The following is a 22,998-nucleotide window of genomic DNA, read 5'->3' on the forward strand; positions in this document are numbered from 1 at the left end:
TTTCAATAACGGTACTTATTGTGAGCTATGTACTAGGCATAAAAATATTGAAAAAGTGTAAGCCGCTGAAGAAATATTAAAGAAGGCTTCACATCAGTGTAAATTTTTCTATGCATTTCGTCGATAAATTAATTTAAAAGTAAGGTCTAGTGGAAAGGAATCCATAATTTTTCTAATAGATGGTTCAGTAATTTGTATCCCTCGTCCTATAAGTGGGATCGGTGTTGATTCCATTGGGATAATTTTGATGTCAAAGATGCTCTGGGCGACCAATGGTCGAAAATATAGATAAAATAATGAAGATTATCATGTTAGATAGTTGTTTCGATTATCCAGAACCTAAATATAGTATAAATATCCGGAACCATAGAACCATTGAAATACGTTAGGTTAGGTTAGATTAGATGGCTGATCAAAGATCACACGTAGACTAATAATGTAGTCCTTTGTGATGCCATTGAAAAAAAAGAACTCCCGTGTTCGGACTTACAGATTGGCGAAGCGCTTTGTAGCCAATACATAGTTACATAGACGCTTAACTTCAACACCCGACAGTTCGGTGGGATGTCCAAAGGTATGCGCCCCCAGGTGCCTAAGTCTTGCCCTCCCAAATGCGTGACAGTCAAGCAGGAAGTGCTGACTTGTTTCTACCGCTATCCTCTTCCAAACAGCTTCTACAGTCAGCATCTGGTAAAATACCCATTCTTACCCCATGTAAGCCAATAGGACAGTGGCCTGTTAAGAGTCCCACTAATAATGAGAAGTTAGCCTTGCTGAGGGCTAAGAGATCTTTAGATCTCTTGCGATCTATCCTAGGCCAGAAGGCTTTTGCAACCGCACAAGTACCGATACTGGCCCAGCGTTGAATTAGCATCCGCGTGGCCCAGCTATCTAGTAGTAGAACCACTGAAATAAGGTTCGATGCAAAAATAAGCTCGGTGTTTGTTTGTGTGTAATACGAGTTAACTCAAACCAATCTCTGGAACCGAATTTCCATCTGTGAATATCTTCAGAATCGCAACCAAATAAACACATTTCGGCGGCATTTTAGCGGGTGAGTGATCATTGATAAACACTAGTCTTTGACTAGCTTCACGTCGAAAATTGTGAAAAATAATCGCGGAAAAGTGTTCGCGATTAATTTCCATTTTTTGGCCGAGATGTATACTAACTACTCCTTGACTATCCCAGTCTTTTGCTAATAGGGACAAGGATTCTATTATATTATTATAGTTGAAGAAAATCGAAGTAAAGACGATTGATTAAGCTCTTAGTCGTAAAAAGCGAGTTACTATAAAACTTTCTTTAATTTACAGTTAAGTTAAAGATATCACTACTGTAAAAGTCGTACAATTGAGAGTTTTTAGGAGTCAGCATCGACATTTTTTTCAGTAAAAGACAATGTAAATTGCTATACCTCCTAGAGAATTATACAGTTGATGCAATTTAAAATTTTGTGATTAAAAATTATCTCAACTTTTTGTTTGGTATCTTTAACATTAAGAACACAAAAACCACCAGTTAACTTTCTGCTTTGGAGTAAGACATAAAAATTTGGCGATGATAATGGTAAATAAAAACACAAGAAACCGTCTTTTACACTCTCTTTGCGGCCATTACTTCCGCTTGTAATGGTGGCAGAGTCATGACATTTTCATTTTTGCCGTCAAAATTCTTTACGCTTATTTAACAACCAATATCAGCTCTCCACGCTGCGGCCAGCTGAGCTGATAATTTACGAAGACTCACTGCAGTGAGTGTAGGGATGTGTGTGTTTTCGCAAGAATACCACAGATATGCCGGCTGGCGTTAAATGAAAATGCAGGAAATGCTAAGAGATGTGCTGCCGGAACAGAAAATACCAATAAACTTATCCTCAAGTAGAAGCTGTGCGAAATGCCAAGACAGAAGTGAACATGCCCAACATAAACACAGTTGTTTGTGCAACAACAATGCGACAATACATTGGTGGTAAATCCATATCCGGTCAACGTGTCTACGTCGGGCGCATGGTGCAACAAATGCTACGAAAAAGAGTGAAAACTAAAGCATGATTTTCGCAACTTAACTAGCTTGGTCCGGAAGTGCCGTTGTCCAACTGACCTTTTGTTAACTGTCCACTCTGCCTGTTATCTGCACAGACATGTTGATTTATCACAAAGCAACAAAACAGAAAAAAAAACAACAAGGCAGCAGTAGAAGTGCTGCTATTTGCTGTTTATACGTGAGTGTACTTAGAGCAGCTTGCTCTCTAACTGACAGTGCTCTGCACGTTCAGCCACTCAACTATGCAATTCTTCAACTAATTTTCTGTTGTGTTTGAGCGATTTCGGTTTGTTGAGTGCTTCAAGCATTTACTTTTTTTCGTGGTGTTGAGATAACATGCTTTATGCGCTTGTTGAGGTGTCAAATGACAAATCAATGTCTGTATTTCACATCGAATGAGGGTTGTGACTTTAATTGTGTCATTAATGGGACGAAATTATTATGTTTTTCAAGCACTTTTATATATATAGTGCAAAGTAGATATTTTTTTGCCCTGATTGTGATACATACATATATGAAGTTTGCAACGAAGTTTGTAACACCTAAAAGGGAACGCAAATTAGTTTCTCAGTTTTTGAGATATCGCTCTGAAATTTTGCATGCATGCTTTTCTTCCAAAGATACAGCATATTTGTAGAAATTACTGTTATCGGATCACTGTAGCGTATATCTGCCATACGAACTGGATGATAAAAATCAAGTCCTTATATGGAAAACACTTCTAACTGACAAGATATCTTCATGAAATGTGGCATAAATAATTGCTAAAGGTAACGTTACAATCTTCAATAATAGAATACAGATCGCACACCTATAGTATATAACTGTCATACAAACTGAACGACCAAAATCAAACTCTTGTATGAAAAACTTTTTTGTTTGATTAGATATCTGCACAAAACTTGGCAAGAAGTATTGCTCAACAGAACTCTAAAATCTGTAAAATTTTTTTTAGATTGGACCACTGTAGCTTATAGCTGCCGTACAAATTGATCGATAAAAATGCAATCCTTGTGCGAAAAACTTTTTTGTTAGACGATATATTTTTACAAAACTCAGCATGGCTTGTTTTTTAAATCAAAGCTATAATCTCCGAATAAATTGTTCAGATCTGACCACTATAACATAAAGCTGCCTTACAAACTGATCAATCAAAACCAGGTACCATACATTTTTTATTCAAAATCATCATCACACATCTAAAAAATTCCCGCTCTTCCATTTAACTTAAAACCATATATGTCTATAATAAATTTAACAATCTTACAGTCAGTCATATAGTAGCAAATTTGCAAGAAATCGAGCCATATAAAACGCTAGCAACCACGCTTTTGCCAAATATGAGCACTGTTGGTGCGGCATCAAAGTGAGTATACAATAATGTTCATACAATAAGTCACAAATAATATTGCTGAAGTGCATAAAATTTCATAAAATATTAAGTTTCACAAAAATCACAAACACAGGTGTTGCGTAGCTAGGAAGTCATCTAGTTGCTAATACGCCGCAGGGAAAACGAGAAAGTGTCGCTGTTTGCGCGCCAGAGGGATCAACGTTTATAACCACAGCAGGTTAAGGTTACAGCAATAGAAAATAAATAACCAAACAAGTTGAATAAGGCACGTATATATACATATGCATATAACACGGTGTTAGGTTGCGCATACGCCATGTCACATTTGCATTGAACCATCTACCTGTATTGAACTATCTAGGTCACTCATACGCCGTGTCGTTTGTGTGTATGCATTTCATTTGAATACTTATTTCAGCACTTAATTCTCTTCAATTACGCTTGCGAAATATCAATTTTAATTAAATGCAACAGAAATGATATGTTTCGGGGCACTTACCGAGTCACATGAGATGTCAATTCGCCGCACCGGACTGCACATCTGCATGCTGTTCAGCAGCGTATAATCGTCCAAGGACCATAAGCAAATCGTTTTATCGCGACTTGATGAAATCAACACATCGCAGGCATTGCTAACCTTCACGCTCGTCACAGCAGCGCGATGATGTGTGATTTTGTGCAGCTACAAAAGAGAATAAATAAATGTCCATAAGTATTAATGAAAAATTATATGCAGTCAATTCAATTTTCCATAAATATTTTTTCAAGTTTTCATAATAAATAGTAATCTACGTTTATAACGAAAAATGCATTTATTAAAATTCAAAAGTGTATTTTTTTGCTTTTATGCAAGCACATCTGTCAAAAGTCGCTTTTAAAAGTTTGCGCACACAGCTGACATATATAGTTAGAGCTGTCCGCTCGTAGCGCGTCATAAATGTTCAAATAAAATTTATTACGTGCTAGCTTGGCAAGCGCTTGACAGGCACGCTTATACTCAACTTATAAATATTCAAATTTTTATTAGACACATACTTTTATATAAGCATATGTGACTTGGGAAGATGTTGATTTTCTATCACCTAACAAAAAACATGTTCGTCTCTTGGTTATATTTCGGTTCTTTTTTAGAATTTTTGTTAAGGAGTTTTGATGTTTTATTATTAAAACTATAGTAGATCAACTCTAGAAAAATATGTGTGAACTATATGATATGCAGCTCAAATTAGTGTTCAATACTTTTATTCAAAACTTCAACCTCATCAACTTCAATGTTAAGATTCGCACTCAAATCTCAAAAAATCAAATTTTAAGTATTTAAAAGCCTTCCATAACCCAAAATTTCGATTGTATTGCCGTACGGATGCAAGTAGCAATATGTGCATGACATTTTATGCAAACGACATGAGACGGATGTCCTAGCGGAAGGCCAACGTGCTGTGAACCATTATGTTTGATGGACAAACATTTTGCTCTCCGCATGTTGCAACATTCAACTAAAGGAGAGATTATTATATAATTTAATAAATGGTGAATGCATTTTGTAATTTTTGAGGAAGTAAAGTGTGCAACTGTGGACACGTTAAAAAAAAAAGTTAATTTTCAATGTTCGGTAGGCCTTCAACTAGCTGCAAAGGCTCGCCTGCGTCTGCACTTGAAGTCATGCTGGAGCTTACAAAATCCCTGATATTATCGGTGAAATATATTGAACCCTTTACAAAACTGTTGCCGAGTGAAATATTATTGTCTGTGCAGCATATAACTCTAAATTTAGATTTTTTATTTTTATGAGTATTTTTTGAGTTGAATTTGATTGAATTGTTTTACAATTTATAATAATCTTTTCATATTTCCAGTAGATTTTAGTTTTCTAAGAAATACGAAAATAATTTGAATACAAACTTACTATTTTTTTATGCAATTTGGTAGCCGTCATGTGATCAAATATGACCCGGATTGACATAGAAAACACATTCCACATGATTCCATAATAAAAATCGCAAATCAAATTTTTTGGGTCGTAAACATAGTTTGCAAAATATACACTAATTTTCTTGGAAAGCAGGATAGGAGTGGAAAATGTTGCCAGAAGTTAGCAACTTAACTTCTACTGGGTGTCATGCCACAAAGGCATCGAGGACAATAAAATAGTGGACGAGATTGCCAAGAATGGAGTAAGGATAACATCCGAAAAAGTGAACAACATTGGAGAACCCGTGCAAAGGGGAAGAAAATGAAAACCCATTGGAACGAGCTACTAAGGTGCAAAATTGCAAAAGTCATGTGCAAAACGGTAGATCGGAAGTACGCAAAATTCCTATTGGCACTCGATAGAAGAGACTGTATGAGCATGATTGTGAATACTAACTGCTTACTGTCTGGTGACGACACACGCCTCCAAGATAGGGCGTACAGATCGAGAAATGCCTACAGCAGGGCACCAGGGAAACAAAACATCATCTCTTTTGCACATTTCCCGCATTAGCAAGACTATGCTGTAAGCATCTGGGGTCCCCACAGTAAGATACACAGGAGGAGGTATCGACAGTGAGGCCGTAGAGTATGTAAAAATTACCATGACTACGCCTCTTGGACTTAGCAAGTGAACTCCATCTGGTTTACAAAGGACCAAACTGGCTTATGCGTGGCTTATTGGCTTACCAGATTAATCTAACCCACACTAATTTTAATGCGGACATTAAAATTCAGACGAATAAAAACAGATTGTGTCAATTTTGGAAGAAATTACCATTGAAACAAGTTACGCGCAGAGTTGTTCCAGTGCCGTTCAATTTTGATCTGATGGTTTAACAAAATTATTATTATATTTATTTGCTTTATATGATGTACATATGTACTATATTCATAAAATTATATGGTACTCTGAAAAACTGGTTGATAGATTACCTCCAAGAAAGGTATGAGCTTTTAATTGTAGTAATTTTTTTGCTCTACAAAAGTGATCCATATAATTTCTAGATTAAGTTAAGCGTTTAAGAAATATTCATTGCCAAAAATGAAAAAAAAAAAAAAATAAAAAATTGTTATTGATCTTTTTTAAAAAGTATTCAATTTTCTACAAAACTCTTGCATTGAAATTTTTTTAAGTAGTTGGATGCGAGAAAATAGAAACCGTTATCCGGTGGACCTTCTTGTTACAATTATCCTTGCCATACTTAGCGAGACTTTTTTAGAGGTGTCTATCAAACAATTTTTCTGACTACGAAACGGAAAAAAGGGTTTTGGTTTAGGTTTTTTGCTCATTTTTATACTATTTTATTTCATTTTTTTATTTATTAACCGATTGCTTTGGAAACTTTGCAAGCACATTTTTAATCCCTTTACACTAGTCGATATTCCTTGGTACTTAACCGCTCTACTTACCAATCTGCCGCTGTGTATATCTGAAATTGCAATCGTCGAGTCCTCACTGCCACTAATGGCCAAGGTGCTATTGACGCCAGCTGCGACGCACGTCACAATGCCACCATGAGATCTGCGGCACAAAGAAAATGGTCGGAAAAAATATCAGAAATAAAGTAATGGCAAGTAATGAGTAGAAAAAGAGAAGTGAAATTGAATCGAAAAGCGACAACAACAAACACTGCGCACAGCAGATACACACGCAACTCATACAATTAAATCTCAGCGTAATTGTATGGAGACATTGTACAAAAGTACGCGTATAATGAACGGGTCAAATGGATTGAGCGGTGGCTTGCATGCACTTACTTAATATGAGTCTTCAGCACACGCGTCGTCACGTTCCAGACGAGCACCGTGTTGTCCTCGGAGCCAGTCAGCAGGATATCGGATTGTTGTGCTACTAGCAGGCACGTGACTGCGGCGGTGTGACCTATAACGGCAAATAAAAAGCGATATGAAAAGTAATGAAACCAAGAAAAAAACAGTTACGAGCACACAAACCGAAAAATTGCTTGAAAATCAATGCCGGTGGCAATTAAATGATAATAGTCATAGTAATTTGGTGAAATAAATGAGCAAAGCGAAGCACACAAGTGTCGGTACACGAGTGGCGTGTCATTAAGTGCAGCAAAATGTTGCAAATACATACACGCTACTGTTACAAGCGCCCGCATATTGACGAGAACTAGTTTGCAATTAAATACCGTTACTTGCGCTCACCTTTAAAAATGTGCTCCAACGAGTTGCTCATTATATGCCACAATTGCACGTCACCGGATTTGGTTGCCAATATGAGATGTTGCTTGGTGGGCGAGACGCAAACGTCACGCACCTGTCCGGTGCCGGTCACCGTCATCACGCGTATCTGCGAGGGCAAAGTGGCCGGCAGCCAGCCGGTGAGTGGCACCAGCAGCGGCACAGTGTAGCCGTCGCACCAGGCGGTCGCCGAGCGTACCGTTATGCTCAGCAGGGAGTTGTCGTTCTCGTCATGTTCGCTGATTGGCCGCAGCCAGGAGATGAGCTGTCGCAGAAGTGACGAAATAAAGAGGATACCGTTTCAATAATGCATTACGTATGGCTGTGTGTGTCACATATTACACTTGTGTGTTTATGGCTGGGTTTTATTTTATTTTTTACTTTTGGAAACTTTACCTGTGAGCCAAGCTGCATTGGATCACGTGTGAGCACGTCGCTCGACTTGCGTATTGTATAATAGATGAGTTCGATGTCGCGATCCAGCAGATAGCAACGCACATGCTCGATGAGGCAACGCAGATAGCTGATGGAGACGGTTTGAACCTGTAATGACGACATAGTGTATATGTTAAGCACTTGATTGTATGTAATTATGTTCTGCGATGTCGGTAAAATAAAGCTATATTCTATAAGAGACAACTTTAAGAATAAAATGTGATAGGTAATCTGCATCAGAAACATATTTTTATATATTACTTGATTATATAGTAAATAAAGAAGGTTTAACTTTCTGAAGAGTTAGTGTACTAGCAGAGTACACCTTCCTTTATTATGGTAGTTAAGATCTAGGAAAATAGATCTCACTCAGTAATTTTGAATCGTAATATTGGGTTCGAAATATCTGTTGTAATGTTATGTATCGTTGAGACATTTTTTCTAACACTTCAGGAGAGCATTTGTCCATGAGTACAGCCTCTCGTTCCCATCCCGATTTTTCATTATTTTCGGAATACCATGAAGTTATGATTTATGAAGCGGCTCATGTTTCCTCATTCATTTTCTTTCTATATCTCACTCTGTGATAGCACTGCCGTTTTATCAAATTTTAACCGGTCTGTTCCATACAAACTGCTTTGTCTGGCGATTTTTTACATGAAAATCAAATTATTCAATGATTTGCTTGAAGTTTTGGGCTTTCAATGGATTGCAGAAGTGTTTCAGGTAGTCTACCTTATCACGAATGCAAGTATTTGAGCAGTCCAAGCATTCAGTGAAGGTCGTGAAGTCATCGAAAATTTGCCATGTGCGTCGTACCATCTCTGTTGATGATGATGAGATCGCATTAGTTAAAGAAACAGCGCTTGAAAGCCCTTTTAGGCACAGAGTGAGAGTAGAGGATCTCAACTTTGTTTTTGGAACAATTTTTGGTACATGTCTTGGTAATGAAGTGTGTCAATGCTAAACTTGTACCAAAATACCTAAATATTTTTCAAAAATGACATCACTTAGAGGTCGAAAAAGAGATGTTTGACAACGTAGCTAGGGACCCTACATTCGTCAAACGCATCATTACTGATAATGAGACGTGAGTTTATGAATATGACGCAGTAGCGCTCCAAACCTGAGCGGATGTCGATGAAAACAGAATTTGCCGAAGGTGCCTGAGCAGAGGCTCATAATAGAGTATAGAAAAATGGATTATGCGTTGGGATACTTGTTTGAAAAAAAACCTATTTTGAAGGCGTTAATATGGATTTGTAATTAAAGTAAGTGAAATGTGTAACAAATGTTTTGTTGCCATTTTACGAGAAATTTGGTTAGATGATATTCCGGATCGGATTGCCTTTTTTCTCGGATCAGTATTGTTCATATTATTCAACTATTCTCCTTAGGAAATTTTTCCGGACAGATGCAGAAATAAAAGAAGCAGCGGCAGACCAAAACATAGATGAATGGATGGTGTGGATCAAAGCAATGAAGCGCTGGAACTAGGAGGCTTTCGAACTCAAGCAAGGGAAAGATATGATTGGATAATTAAATTGCAGCAAGCGAAGACACGCACCAGATTGTGAAGCTGCTGAAGTTGTTGCAGCTGTATATTGGGTAAATCCTACAGAATTACAGCTTCCGTGCTCTCTTTTCAAGCTTTGCATTTGGACATTTTTATTTCGTCACTTAGTAAATTGTTCTGTATTTGCTGATCTCAGAAACTGTTGGATTCGAACAAGTGATTGCTTCGAAAGAACTTTCCAAAATACAGGACGGACTTAGAAGTTTCTCCTCCGTCTCGTCTCGTCAATTGTAGGTACGAACTTGATGCTTCCAAATGATTTCATTGTTTCAGGCTTATATTCAAAGACGTGACTCTTAGTTCGATATTTTGGTCTGAAATTTTTTATCATCACAACAACAATTTCAAATTCAATTTAGAGACCTTTTCAGTTTAATTCAAATATACATTCAATTTAGAGCAATTACTGCAATTAACAATTAAGTGGCAACATTGTTCAGCTGACAAGGGCAGCAATCGCAATTTACATCAGCAAACAATTACTAAGCAAACTAAGTGAAAATCCAAGAATGTAATTTAAACAGCGCTAAAAGATTGAATCAGACACATTTTACACAGAACAAAGCCATTCGTGCAACTTTCCGCCTACAGCAGCAGCAACAAAACACACACACACACACGCAAACATTTTCCTTTCTCTTAAGCAATCTTGAGCTTTACTACGGACAATAACGCAGGCAACTTGCAACTTGAGCCGTTGAGCAAGCGAAGCAATCTCGAAATTTTTGCCGCTGCAAGCGAAAGCAAAATGCTCGTATTGTTTTCCTAAGAAATCGACGAAGTTGAGCAAGTGAGAAAGCAGTGGCGCACATAAAAACGAAATTGTTGAAACTGAAAACTAAAAAGTAATAGCAGAAATTGCAACTCGAATGACACTGTTTAGTCGAGTATACAACGCTTTTGTTAGCTTAATTTCCGTGCTGCAATTTGGCTTGCACAAACAGCGGCTGAAGGGCAAGCGTCGTCGTCGCCGTGCAGCAGACTAAGTAAATGCAACACGAACGGCAGTTGCTTCAAGCAGCGTGCAACAAAAGCAACGCCAGCAAGCAGGAAGCCGGCGTAGTGCAGCAGCAAAGCAAAGTTAAAATAATAGCAGACGGCGGTACGACAGGCCGTATGATGAATGTGGGTCGTGTAGGTGGCGGCGTATAAGCGCCTAGCCATGCTTACTCTGCAAGCTGCGTCCGAACGGCTGGCAGGCATTTCAATTGGCGCGCTAAAATGTATGTAGAGGAAACCCTAGATAAAGCCTTAGGGCATGCATTTCGCTAAATTAAATATGGCGCGGCGAACGAGCGCTGATATGCCTCGCAGCTGTGCGATGCGATGTAGAAATGTTGCTTATTTGCAGTGTGCGCCCGACTTGCTGGCAATAGTTTTAATTAAAAATGCAAAGTTTGCATACGTAATTAAATAAAGGTTTCGTTTCTTTGCAGTAAATGTGCAATGTAAGGGGCGTAAATAGAAAATTGGCCAGTGTGCGCATTTAAAGGGTATTCGCGATTTCTTTAATTTTAAGTGGTTAAGTTTTTAAGTTTCGAAATAGCGTGTTATCCTAAAAAGGTTTTTTGATTTCCAAAGAGTACGTCTGAACATAAATTCGATGCCTTAGAACACCTAATGAAAATTCTGTTACCTTCGAATAAATTACTAAACTCTGCAACATTTGATTCACAACTGTGAAGACTCATTTTACTTACAGGCACATCTAACGCCGAGTTAGAGCCCAAAAGAACTGCCATAAAAGATCCCGAGAATTTCAATTGCTCCTTAATAACATTTCTACCAACAGCATAAGCTGCCGTTGAAAGCATGTTATTTGAGTATTACATAAGTGATGTCAGGCCTGCGGTAGATCAACTATTAAACGGTCCTTTAACCCTTTCACTATCATGGATGTAGCTGCATTCATTATTACGTCCACATAAATCACATAGAACCCCAAAGCTTTGCTAAGGCTTTCAATCTAGGATCCTACATTTCATTTGAATTTTAATAAGCAAAACTAAAAGAGGTTGTATATACTCTTCAACCAAGCTTTCCTTAATCTGAAGTGTACTACTGCGATCAAATTGAAAGGTGAATTTTGTTCATTTCATCTCCTTCAAAGTAATCCCCTTCCGCTGCAATACATTTATGCCAACGAATTTTCCAGTCATCAAAGCACTTGGAAAAATCTGCGTCGTGATGGCCAACAGAGCCTTCTTCGATTCAGCTTTTACTATATATCCTCAATTGAGTCAAAACGGTGTCCTCGGATTGGTCATGTGAATTTGCTGAATAGCCAGAAGTTACACGAACGTAAAACAAGCGAATGCGGTGGTTGCGCCACGATATTTGTTAAAATTTGGCGAAATGATCACGAATAACCAAAGCAGTAAGAGATGGTGCATTATCGCACTTCTTTGTTCAATAAATTCAGACATAGTAAATAAAAATCGAACAATTCACTTTTAGAGCCTCACAAAATGACGCGTATCTCAAATACTACTGAATATTTTGACGTGAAATTTGACATACATAGATGTCACTAACAGTACTACCAGCTTACAGAAAACTTAAAAAAATGTACCGAAAATTTAAAAATTCACCTTTCAATTTGATCGCAGTAGTATATTCCAAGAGGTTCTGAAAGTGTTAAGAAACTCAAAAAATGTCTATTCTGCAGAAATTGTATCTGAACAGCGCAAATTGCAATATTCAACCATTAAGAAATAAACAGCCCTCAATGTATGCATCGAAAAATACGTTACTGTTTCTGCTTTACTGGTACCATATTATTACCATCTGATTAAATTTGACCCGGACTGAAAAAAAATCCAAAATTTTTACGTAATTTTTGCAAATATTTATTATCGTCTTGAAAAGAGGTTATTTTTGAGCCAATAGCCTTATAAGCCACGGCTGGTGTGAACTTGCGTTCCTTTTGCGAATCGTTTCGGCTAGTTTTTGCTAGATTGTTAGGCAGTTGCGATGTCATATTCATAAACCCACGTTTCGTCCTAGCATCGAAGTGTTTGAAGATGTTGGATATTCAATTTGTCGTTAAGCATCTCTTCTGCGATCTTTATTCGACGTTTCTGAAAATGATACCGGTCTTTGATATAAGTACAGAATTTACACGTTTCATACCCAAAACTTTAACCAAAATGTGTTGATGTCTACTATGATATTATTATTGATATTATGGTATCTCTCTTATGCCAACATAATGATTTTCAAGTTCTGTACCATTAGCAGGGGCTGGATGACACGCATGGATTTATTTTAGATGATTTCTTCTGAATGCTTTGAGTCACTCAACTACTTCTGTTCAAAAAGTAGACACCCTCAAACACTTATGCAATATTTTCAGCGATTTCATAGTGGTGATTCTATTCGAAGTATGAAATTTTAGGTAAACTCGTTTTTCAATTTTTTTTGCATGGTAAAAACCGCCAGACAAACTTTTCGTGTCTTAAAAACCAACTGTCAACAGCACACTAGTTCACATATGGAGGTCAAACTTGTCTTTATCGAAAACAAACAGTCCGGGTCAAATTTGATCAGATTGTATTCAGGCAGTAATGAAAAAGAAGTTCCATTCGAGCATAAGGAAGGTCGTACGAATCTAAGAAAATATTGTCTATCGAAATAAACCAGTCCGGGTCAAATTTGATCGGATAGTATTCCGACAGTAGTGAAAACAGAAGTTCCATTCGAACATAAGGATTGTCGTACCGATTTAAAAAAAAAAAACAAAACATTTTTTATCGAAATAAACCAGTCCGGGTCAAATATGATCAGATAGTATATCAACAGTAATTAAAAAAAGAAGTTCCATTCGAACATAAGGAAGGTCGTATGAATTTAAGAAAATACTTTTTATCGAAATAAACCAGTCCGGGTCAAATATGATCATATAGTATTCAAAGGCTAATGCAAAAAGAAGTTCCATTGATATTTCAATAATAATATTTATGTATATATGTATGTATGTGAACATCTTTAGACTTACCGCAGCCAAAAGAAAGTCGAAATTACAAACAGCAATTTGCTTAAATTTCGCAATATCATCGGAGCGCATCAAATGATGCCAACTCTCCTCCACATGACGCATGCTGTACGAGACATCGGCGGCAATGGGATTATAAAAAGTAGATGTGTCATCATTGTGATGTGATGATGATTTGCGTTCGGATGCCGATATGCTCTCCTTCTCCTTTTGACTAATAACTGCAATGCAGAAAAATAAGAATTTATTTTTTATATAATGGCGTGTGCAGAGTAAATTAAGTAATGCAAAATTCCATGAGGTTATTGAAAAAATAACAAATAATATTTCATATTTTCATATAGACAATGCATGTACATTTCAATATTCTCATAAATAATTTGCTTAACTGAGAAATAAAAGCTGTGGCACACCATGGCGTATAAGTAATCACACGCCTGCATTCGTAATGTAAGTAAAATAACTGTATTTTCAATTCACCTGAGTGTTTGTCACTTTCACCTGAGGCATTCTCACTAGTGCTGGCGTCGTTCTCCTCACTCTCCTGCTGAAAGAATATATTAGCAATGGCTATGTGCATGGCACGTGTGCTCTGAGCGTCCATATAGCGCTTTCTCGAGAGCTCCGCACAGTAGCTGTGGCGCCACTGCAGCAGCACTTTGCCAGACATTATTTTATCGCGCAGTAGGAATTCTGAAATGACAGCGAGGAATGTGTGTTGATTTAGCGAAAGGTAGATTTAGATGATGAATATATTATATAATGGATATGAGAGTCCGGCGATGAAGCTTTAATAAAAATTCTTTCTTTCTAGTGTAAAGTATACTTACTCATATCATTGTGTATCTGCTTGAATGTGGAAAAGTTGAAATTGCCACGCTCTGTATCGACGAACATTTCCGGATCCTCAGTGGGCATCAGCAGCTCCAACAACTCCGTTTCCGATAGGCCAAACTCCGAGCATGTGATATAGCCAGCCAAGCGTGCCACACATTTTCTGCCATAACACGCCTCCAAACGGTCGAATTCGTGCGCCACGAAATCTGTAAATGAAATATCCGGCAAACCGGCGGCAAGCGCTAGAGGCTTATGCAATTCCGTGCGATTCTCCTCCGTTGACAAATCGAAAAGAAACTCTGCGGACTTGAAGCGATCACGTTGTATGGGTGTGAAGCGCAACTGTTCGATGGGCGTGGTTGTCGAGCAAATAAGTTGCACATTCCAGGGCAAAGATGTCGGCAACCAGGATAACGCCGCGACCACATCACAATCGAGTGGATTCAATAAATGCAAGTCATCGATGAATATGAAAAATATATCATTATTCATATCCTCGATGCGGCGCAACAGATTCTGGAACCAACTGTTGATATACACCGGATCGAATGAGGCGTCTTTGGGCAGATAACCCTCGGGTATATCGTAAATGATGGAGATTTGTTGGCAAATCACACGTAATAATTCGAGATTGTAGGCGGAACGTGGTGAGGCGGCGGCGAAGCGCATAACGCGATAAACGCGCGTCGAGTTGAACCAATCGCGGCACTGTTGGTACAAGTTGACCATGAGCGCGCTCTTGCCGCTGCCGTGTGGCCCATAGATGAAGTAGGGCGCATGGCGACTGCCATTGCGGAAATTGGCCAGCAGATTTTGACGCAGGCGGCCGGGCACGCGACTCGAGGCAAGTGCGGCGGCATCGTGATGCTCGCGGAGGATGCGTAAGTGTGTGGCATGTTCGTGGAAAATTTCCTAAAAAGATAGAGAGAGAGAGAGAGGGAGCGCGTGTTAGTAATTATTGAAAATTTTTAAGCGCTCATGGCTATAAGCACTAAATTTTTTTAACATAACTTTCATTCACACCTTTTGCCTTTAAAACGCTGCTTGGAAGTCACTACTTGCTTCCCTCATACACACACAATTCGAAGAATTTTCCTCAATACGTTTTCCTCAACACCTTACCTGGCGTTCTTTTTATGGTTAATGAATAACGAATATGAAAAGAAAATGAATTTTGCACATCTGAATACCCTCGAGGCTATTGGCACACTTTGCCTTCGCTTACTTCCGCAAATTGCACAATCAGGCAACGAGTTGGAAACGAGCTGCCCACATGACTCAAAGCTATACGAGTACATACCCACCCACCATTCTGCTTCTCACTTCGAGCCCGCCCAGCAAGGAAATGGCTCATGAATGCAAGGAAATAAGGAAATTGAAAATATTGAAAGTATGGCATTGCGTGGCCAGGCAAAGTTGGGCAACCTGACGTCGTCGTGCTCCTGCCAAGGTGCGTGTGGTGCACAAGACAAGGTTAAATACCTTTAAAAAGCTACTTCTTTAAGTAATGCATGTAAATTTAAGATGAGTTTGATTAAAGGTGTCATGTTAACTTGAAGGGAATGGCTGTGAAGAAGCTGATGAAGATTGACAAAATTAAATTGGAATTGCAAAGTCGATTTCATATTTTAACAAGACTGTTTTGAATTGTCATATATAAATAAGTTAAGGAATTGAGTATTATGATTGATGGGTTTGTTCGAATCGCTATGCTCTAATACTTCCAGACAGAAATGTAGTGAATCTCAAAAAATATCGATCTTGGTTCGAGCAGCTTTGTCAATACCAAAAGAAATTGTGCATGCTAGTATTGATGGGTGGTCGAATTCTGAGGGCTTGTATTAAAAATACATTACTGAATAAAATTAACTTTATTAAAACATATGTTGTACTTTAATTTGGCCAGACCGACAGACATTATAACAGAACATATGGCAGAACTTAGTATGTAGCATTCATATGGCATATTCAGGCAGAATCAGAGAAGTACTGAGTCTTCTTAAAGGTAAAAAAGGTAAACAAGGTTTATACTTGAACCAATAGAGTTATGATGATAGTAAAGGATGATCCATTTCAAGGTTCCATCCGTTGTTCAATTTTCAATGACTCGTTAGATCTTTTCTACTAGTAACGAACGACACGCCTGATGTTTTGCTCCATGGCTTGAATTGGAGAGGTATTGTCCATAGAGACTTTAAACTTTACATAACCCTACAAGAAAAAATCTAACCGTCTAAATAAGTCAATGGAAGGAAAATGACGCCGTCTTGTTGAAACCAAATGTCGTCGAGCTTCACTTTCGGACATCAAATCGTCGGTTATCATGGCGCGATAACGGTCGTGATTGACGGTTACGTTTGTACCGGCTTCATTTTTGAAGAAATATGGACGGATGATTCCACAGACCCACAAATCGTACCGAACCGTTGTTTTTTGAATCAAATGTTAGCTCTTAAATCCTTCAGGCTGCTCTTCGTCCCAAATGCTGTAATTTAGTTTGTTTAAATACACCTAGAGCCAGCAATGGGCCTCAACGCTGAACAAAATTTTACTCAAGAACGTCGGAGATTCTTGGAATTTTTCAAAAGTATATATGTAGAGCTTCAGTTTTTGCACAAACTGTATTTTGTACCCTTTCAATTTAAGATTTCGACATAAGTGCGCCAAGTCGTTCCATACGTCAGTCCGAGTTGTTGCGAACGGCTTCGACTCTCCACGGTCTTGGTGAGCGCTCTCAGCTCGGGCTGCTATATTTTCTTCATAGCGTGCTGGACGCGGTCTATTCGGTCGAATATTATCCAATAATGAATACTGAGTTTAAAGATAGGTGATGGTGTTGCAAATAATAGGCTCGGTAGGCGGATTATGTTGACCATAAGTTGAGCGAAGCGCGTGAAACACATTCTTTTCGGAAAGTGAATTTTCGTAATAAAGTTGAACGATTTGTAAGCGATGTTAAGTCTTTCAATGATGAAATGTCAAACAATACTGAACAAAAATAACATGACAGCTTGACACGAAGGCTATAGAAAAAATACCTCGACTTGGATCACCTTACATTACATACTACATAGGCTAAATTGCAGCGGTTAGTATACATCTATTTGTGAGAATCTTAAAGTTTATTTTCACTTAATGAAGATTTAAAGTAGAATACTTCAATCTGTTCAAATTTATCGCGCTATGAGCCAGACTATGATGCTGAGTAGAAAGAGAAGCCTTTTGGACTTAGATTTAAAGTACAGATGGTCAATCAACTAACCTTTACCGAATATCTCTTCCTATCTTGAAGTACCTACTAAGATTCGTGAGTACCATCATTATTTGGCAAAAGTTCGAATATGTTCTGTTCTTTTAAAGATGGATGAAAAATGCGCCATTGCTAATTAAAACGCAGCCATTCTACCATAGTAAAGTGTTTCCTGAGTTAAGGGGAACCGGTGAACAGTTTTTACTAAGACCTTATTGTTTATGGTGATCAAATTTGACCCATATTGATCCATTTAAACTACGCGCACACATCAAATCAATAAAAATTGTTATCCTAGATTGAACCTTTTTTATGTTCGTTTGATCTCCATATGTCAGTGTGTGATTAGCATCAGCTGTTTCTTTGTGACGCGAGATGAAGTGTTCTTTTATTATGCAAAAATAAATTGAGAAACGTGTTTCCTTGAAATTTTGTGTTTCCAATGGCATTAAGGCTACGGAATCGTTGAAATTGATGCAGAAATGTTTTGGGAAGTCTACTTTGTTAAGAACATAAGTATTGGAGTGGAAAAAAGCATTCTCTGAAGGTTGTAAAGTCATGGAGAACTTGCGAGTCGTTCATTCGCCACTCTTAGCGATGATATTCGATGTTACATAAACAGTGCTTGGAAATCGTTGCATAGCATCCGAATTGGCAGAGGATCTCAGCATATTTCGTGAATCAACTGAACACGTTTTGTTTAATTTTTTCGGTAGGAAGAGGTCCCAAGATATACTATATGTATGCTTGGCAGGTACGCTGACGACGAAACTGTGCAGCAATCTGGCGGATGGTGCTCCAAAAATGAGCAAAAGGCACTGAAGACCATCCTAGCCGAAGATTTTAACAAGTCTATAGAAAACTCGATTAAGCGTAGGCATGTTCTTAATGGCTTGGGAGCCTACTTTGAAGGCGATATTAAAGATTTGTATTAATTTCGAAGTTGTATTTAAATCGAAGTTTACAATGTAGCTTACTGGTGTTTATTGCGGTCAAAAACTGCGCTTTTAGCTCACTTAAAAACATCACTTATCAATTACTGACATAATTCATGTAATTTTATGGGACAATCGGTGGACTATTTATGAAGCGAAAACCGTATGAGGCCATAAGACTCGAATATAGTTAGTTCTATAACGTGTAAATAGTGGATTATCTCATACAGGAAAAAAAGAGGGTCTCATCAGGAGACGATGTCCAGAATTTATCGCCATGAACGCGATGGCATTATTTCATAGAAAGAATAGAATAATTGGCGTTCATAACAACAACAACAACAAACATTCGTGAGATGAGTTGAGATACCTCAAATCACCACTAAAATTTCGTTTATCATCCATTTAATTGACGTTTTACTCATAACACGCAGACACTTAACCGAAAGTTTGCTGGTGAAAAGCTGTGAAAGCTTTGCGTCTATGAGCTTTTGAGAATTTGCATTCGCATAAAAAGGCCATTAGCGGGGGAATGCTTAAAAAAGTTGACAGCCACGCCAAAACGCTTAAAATGATAGCGATACTAAAACTGCACCGTTACTGCTGGCACTTATGCCCACCTAACGGTGCTTGGCTACCGCTAAAAAGAGTGCAGGCATGCCAATTTGAGGGCTTTAGTTTGATGTTTGCACTAAACGAGTGGGTCTTCTAAGCACTTTTTAAGCATACAAACACACACACACACATAGTTGCCTGCCACATAAGCAGGTTAACTGCGCGGAGGTGCAAAAGATACTTTTATTTACTGCGCTGTCCTTGGCGGAAATGAGCGTTGCAAGCGCGAATCGGTGGCATAAAGTACGAAACGCCAACGTTTCGGGATTGAAGGGCCATTTATGTGCAAATTTATGTGGACAAATAAATTTTTATTTTTAGCTACGCTGCGCGTTGTCCTTCAGCCAGCGTGGCGGCAACACAAAATGCGGCATAAACATGTATTTGCATAATGCGTTACCTCTCGTAGTGAAGCGCGCTCTTTCAATGTTGCAACGGCAACATCAAAGGCAGGCGTGGGCAAATCGCTTAAAATGCAACGTGTGCTCGGGTATTCTGGCGAAAAATTACGAATGGCTAAAGCAAAAAAAAAGGAGAAGAATGTGAAAATAGTTGTAAAGCGAAAAACGCTCAATTTCCATGCATTTTTAAGTGCATTCCTAAGTAATGAATATGTTAAAGCAGGTGACGTTAACCGCTTAGCCCTGACAGCAATGACAGACGTCAAAGTTGTAAAAGCAAAGTAAATTAAAAGCGAAAGTAAGTAAAACGGTAATATATTGTATTTGTATGTATGTGTATGTAGTTTGTTTGTCTAACTCTCTCCCTTCGTTCGTTTGCGTTTTATTTTTTTGTTGACTAAGTGTAACATTAAAAATGCATTTTAGCTACAACAAAAGCGATGCCAACCATGTGAAGCGCTGCTTGACTCATAAAAAGGTGGAACAAGTGTGAAAATTTGTTGCACTTGTGTAGTTAAAATGCGGTTAAAAAGTTGCGACATTTACGAGTAGTCACTACTCATGTAGGCTTGTGGGCATGTGTGTCGAACTAGCAGGGGTAGTGAAATTAAGGTGAAAAGTAGCGTAAGTTGAGAAAGTAATTAAATAAAATGGGGTTTTCACTGCCGCAAAACAATTATAGAAAGGCATAGAAGGGACATAATGTAGCTTTGCCTAGAACAATAGTACATGAATCCATCCAAATAAATAAGTTTTCCTTACAAGAACTTTATTTTGATGGTCCAGTTTGTATGACAGCTATATGATATAGCAGTTTGATCTAAAAAAATTGTGCAGATATTTGATTCGTTTCTTTAAAGTATAATCTGTACTAAATTTTATGAAGTTATCTTGTCAAATAAAAAAGTTTTCCATAGAAAGACTTGATTTTTTGCGTTTAGTTCGTATGGCAGCTATTTGCTACAGTGGTTCGATCTAAATTATATCATCACAGAATATGTCTTTGCTTTGAAGAAAAATCTGTGCCAAATTTTGTGAAGATATCTTTTGAAATATAGAAGTTTTCCATACAGGTACTTGATTTTGATTGTTCGGTTCGTATGATGGTTATATGTTGTGGTGTTCCAATATCAGCAGTTCCGACAAGTGAGCAGTTTCTTTAGGCACAAGAATCATGTGCAAAATTTCGGATCGGCATCTCAAAAACTGAGGGCCTATTACTTCGTATTTCTGCTCGAAATGTCAAATAAAAGTTTGGCGTATATAGACCACAGCAATCTTAAAAGTTTATGCTAATTATAAACAGCATTGCTTGTTTAGATCTAAAAGCTAAATTGTTGCCTACAATTCGGCTCACTAAGCTATACATTACAGTGAAGACACACACCTAATATCATAAATTTGGTCTTGCTGTTGATTGGTTAGTTTAGTAATGGTACTGTGCTCTGAATATGAAATAAGGTATGCAGATTTATAATAATAAGTTCCATTTCTGTATTTCGGTTATCTTGCAAAAGCTTTTTTAGATCGTTGTTGCCTACAATTGGGCTCACTAAGCTATATATGTTAGCGAAGACATACACCTAATATCATCAATTTGGTCTTGCTGTTGATTGGTTGGTTTAGTAATGGTACTGTGCTCTGAATATAATATCAGTTATGCTGATTTGTAACAGTAAGTTTCATTTCACGTATTTCAATTATATTTCAAGAGCTTGCTACTAATGATTATGTGTGGGAAGCTTCCTTTAGAACGTTTAATTGGTAACCGAAAACACGAAATCCTTCCGGTAGACATATTTTTCAATTTTGCTTAATCATGTAAATCTTTTGTGCCTTAGTTAATTAATGCACAACAAAAAATAAGCATACATATCTACATTAATGCCACTTAACTCCATTTAATGCAAATCAACTAGACAATTTCCAATGTCCTGCAAGACGACAAGTTCCTTTACACAAGAATTGCGCAACACTTGTTTATCTTTCGAATGAAACAGGGCTTACAAGTGCATTCAAATACAATATACATGTGTTAGCATTTAAATAAATATTGACAAAATTTAATTGCAAGTGCATTTGCTCTTTCATATTGTATTTTGCTACAGTAAACAACTTGGTGTTGTGTACACAATCATTTGAGTGTTGATCACATCAATGTGTTTATTTAAATTAGCTGCGTGCAGTTTTGTTAATTAAAATAATGGAAATACTCTTGTGGCAGTGTGCACTTTATGCAAATACACTCGCATGTTTGTATGTCAATCCGAATTCATATGGAAATCTGTTTATTTGTATGCTGTGTGGTTGGTTTGCTGGGGCGTATGAGTGACATTTTATGTGGCTGACATTGAAATCGTGTCTCAAGAGATTGAGTACGACGTGTTAAGCTAACGGATAAATAAAGCTGCCAAATAGTAAGCACAAATATACTGAGACTATTCTATTTCATACATAATATACTGCAAGTTGGTTTCAGGGGCGAGGAATCAAAGATTGAGGCGTACATGTAGTGCGACAGTCTAATAAGGCGATTTTTGAGAATTCAAAAAAATAAATTTCGAATATTTTTTTATTTATTATAGAACGATTTTTGTTTTGCTTCTAAAAAATACCAAATTTGTCAACCGTGTATTAATTTTTGTTCATTTAATTCGTTTTTTTTTAATTTAGCTTTCGTATTTAGGTAACTCTTTGAACGGAAAGGGTTATGTATTAGCTAATGCCAGGTTTGTGTCCCCACTATAACCACAAAGTAAATATGTATATAGATAAAAATGTCTTTCCTGAATTGTTTTTTAGATAGAAAATATAACATTATCTATGAAACTGCAGAAGCTTTTTTTTCTTACATCATCTGCAGACAGCGAAGATCGAGGAACGAAAATGTTTATCAAACGTTGGCAAACTTTACAACACAAGCGTCCAAAATGTGTGAGAAAACCATAAAGGAAAAGCTCTCAAACTCATCACCAGAGGTGTCTGATTTAAAACCAGTGTTTTTCAGTGTGGCCCACCAAATTTAAATTGTAATTTAACAAAATAAACTCATTTACGCCGTTGATTTGTTTGTCTTTAATTAATTTCTCATTAAATTTTAATCCATAAACAAATTTGTGCGCACCCATTTGTGTCTGTGTGAGTGTGTTAACGTGCGAACTTTCCTTCGAATATTTCGTTAAAATGCCTGAAACACTTTGCGGCGCATCCTTTTGGCTGCTCGTTAGCAGCTGTTAAGAAATTATCCTTTTTGTGGCGGTGCTTTGGTGCTGGTGCTCTTGTAGCAGCTGTGCGCTGTCGGCTTTGGCTGTCTGCGTTTTTATTTTCCGTGGTGAATTTCTTGATTTTTGCGCTTAAGTTCCTAAATGCTGGC

The 22,998-nt window shown here is 37.7% G+C and overlaps 1 protein-coding gene across 5 annotated transcripts in view; it reads right to left on the reverse strand.

Annotated features, from left to right (window-relative positions):
• LOC120770258 (NACHT domain- and WD repeat-containing protein 1) overlaps window positions 1-22,998 on the reverse strand; it is a 153,167-nt gene that overhangs the window by 18,412 nt on the left and 111,757 nt on the right. For all 5 annotated transcript variants that reach the window (XM_040097568.1, XM_040097567.1, XM_040097566.1 and 2 more), the window contains exons 11-18: window positions 14,418-15,336; window positions 14,068-14,280; window positions 13,591-13,808; window positions 7,979-8,125; window positions 7,547-7,847; window positions 7,133-7,256; window positions 6,785-6,896; window positions 3,900-4,082 (exon numbers count right to left, since the gene is read on the reverse strand). In XM_040097568.1, the coding sequence (XP_039953502.1) occupies window positions 3,900-4,082; window positions 6,785-6,896; window positions 7,133-7,256; window positions 7,547-7,847; window positions 7,979-8,125; window positions 13,591-13,808; window positions 14,068-14,280; window positions 14,418-15,336 (2,217 nt within the window). The remainder of the gene's footprint in view (window positions 1-3,899; window positions 4,083-6,784; window positions 6,897-7,132; window positions 7,257-7,546; window positions 7,848-7,978; window positions 8,126-13,590; window positions 13,809-14,067; window positions 14,281-14,417; window positions 15,337-22,998) is intronic.

The sequence above is a fragment of the Bactrocera tryoni genome, chromosome 3, assembly GCF_016617805.1.
Source record: "Bactrocera tryoni isolate S06 chromosome 3, CSIRO_BtryS06_freeze2, whole genome shotgun sequence".
Lineage (NCBI taxonomy): Eukaryota > Metazoa > Arthropoda > Insecta > Diptera > Tephritidae > Bactrocera > Bactrocera tryoni.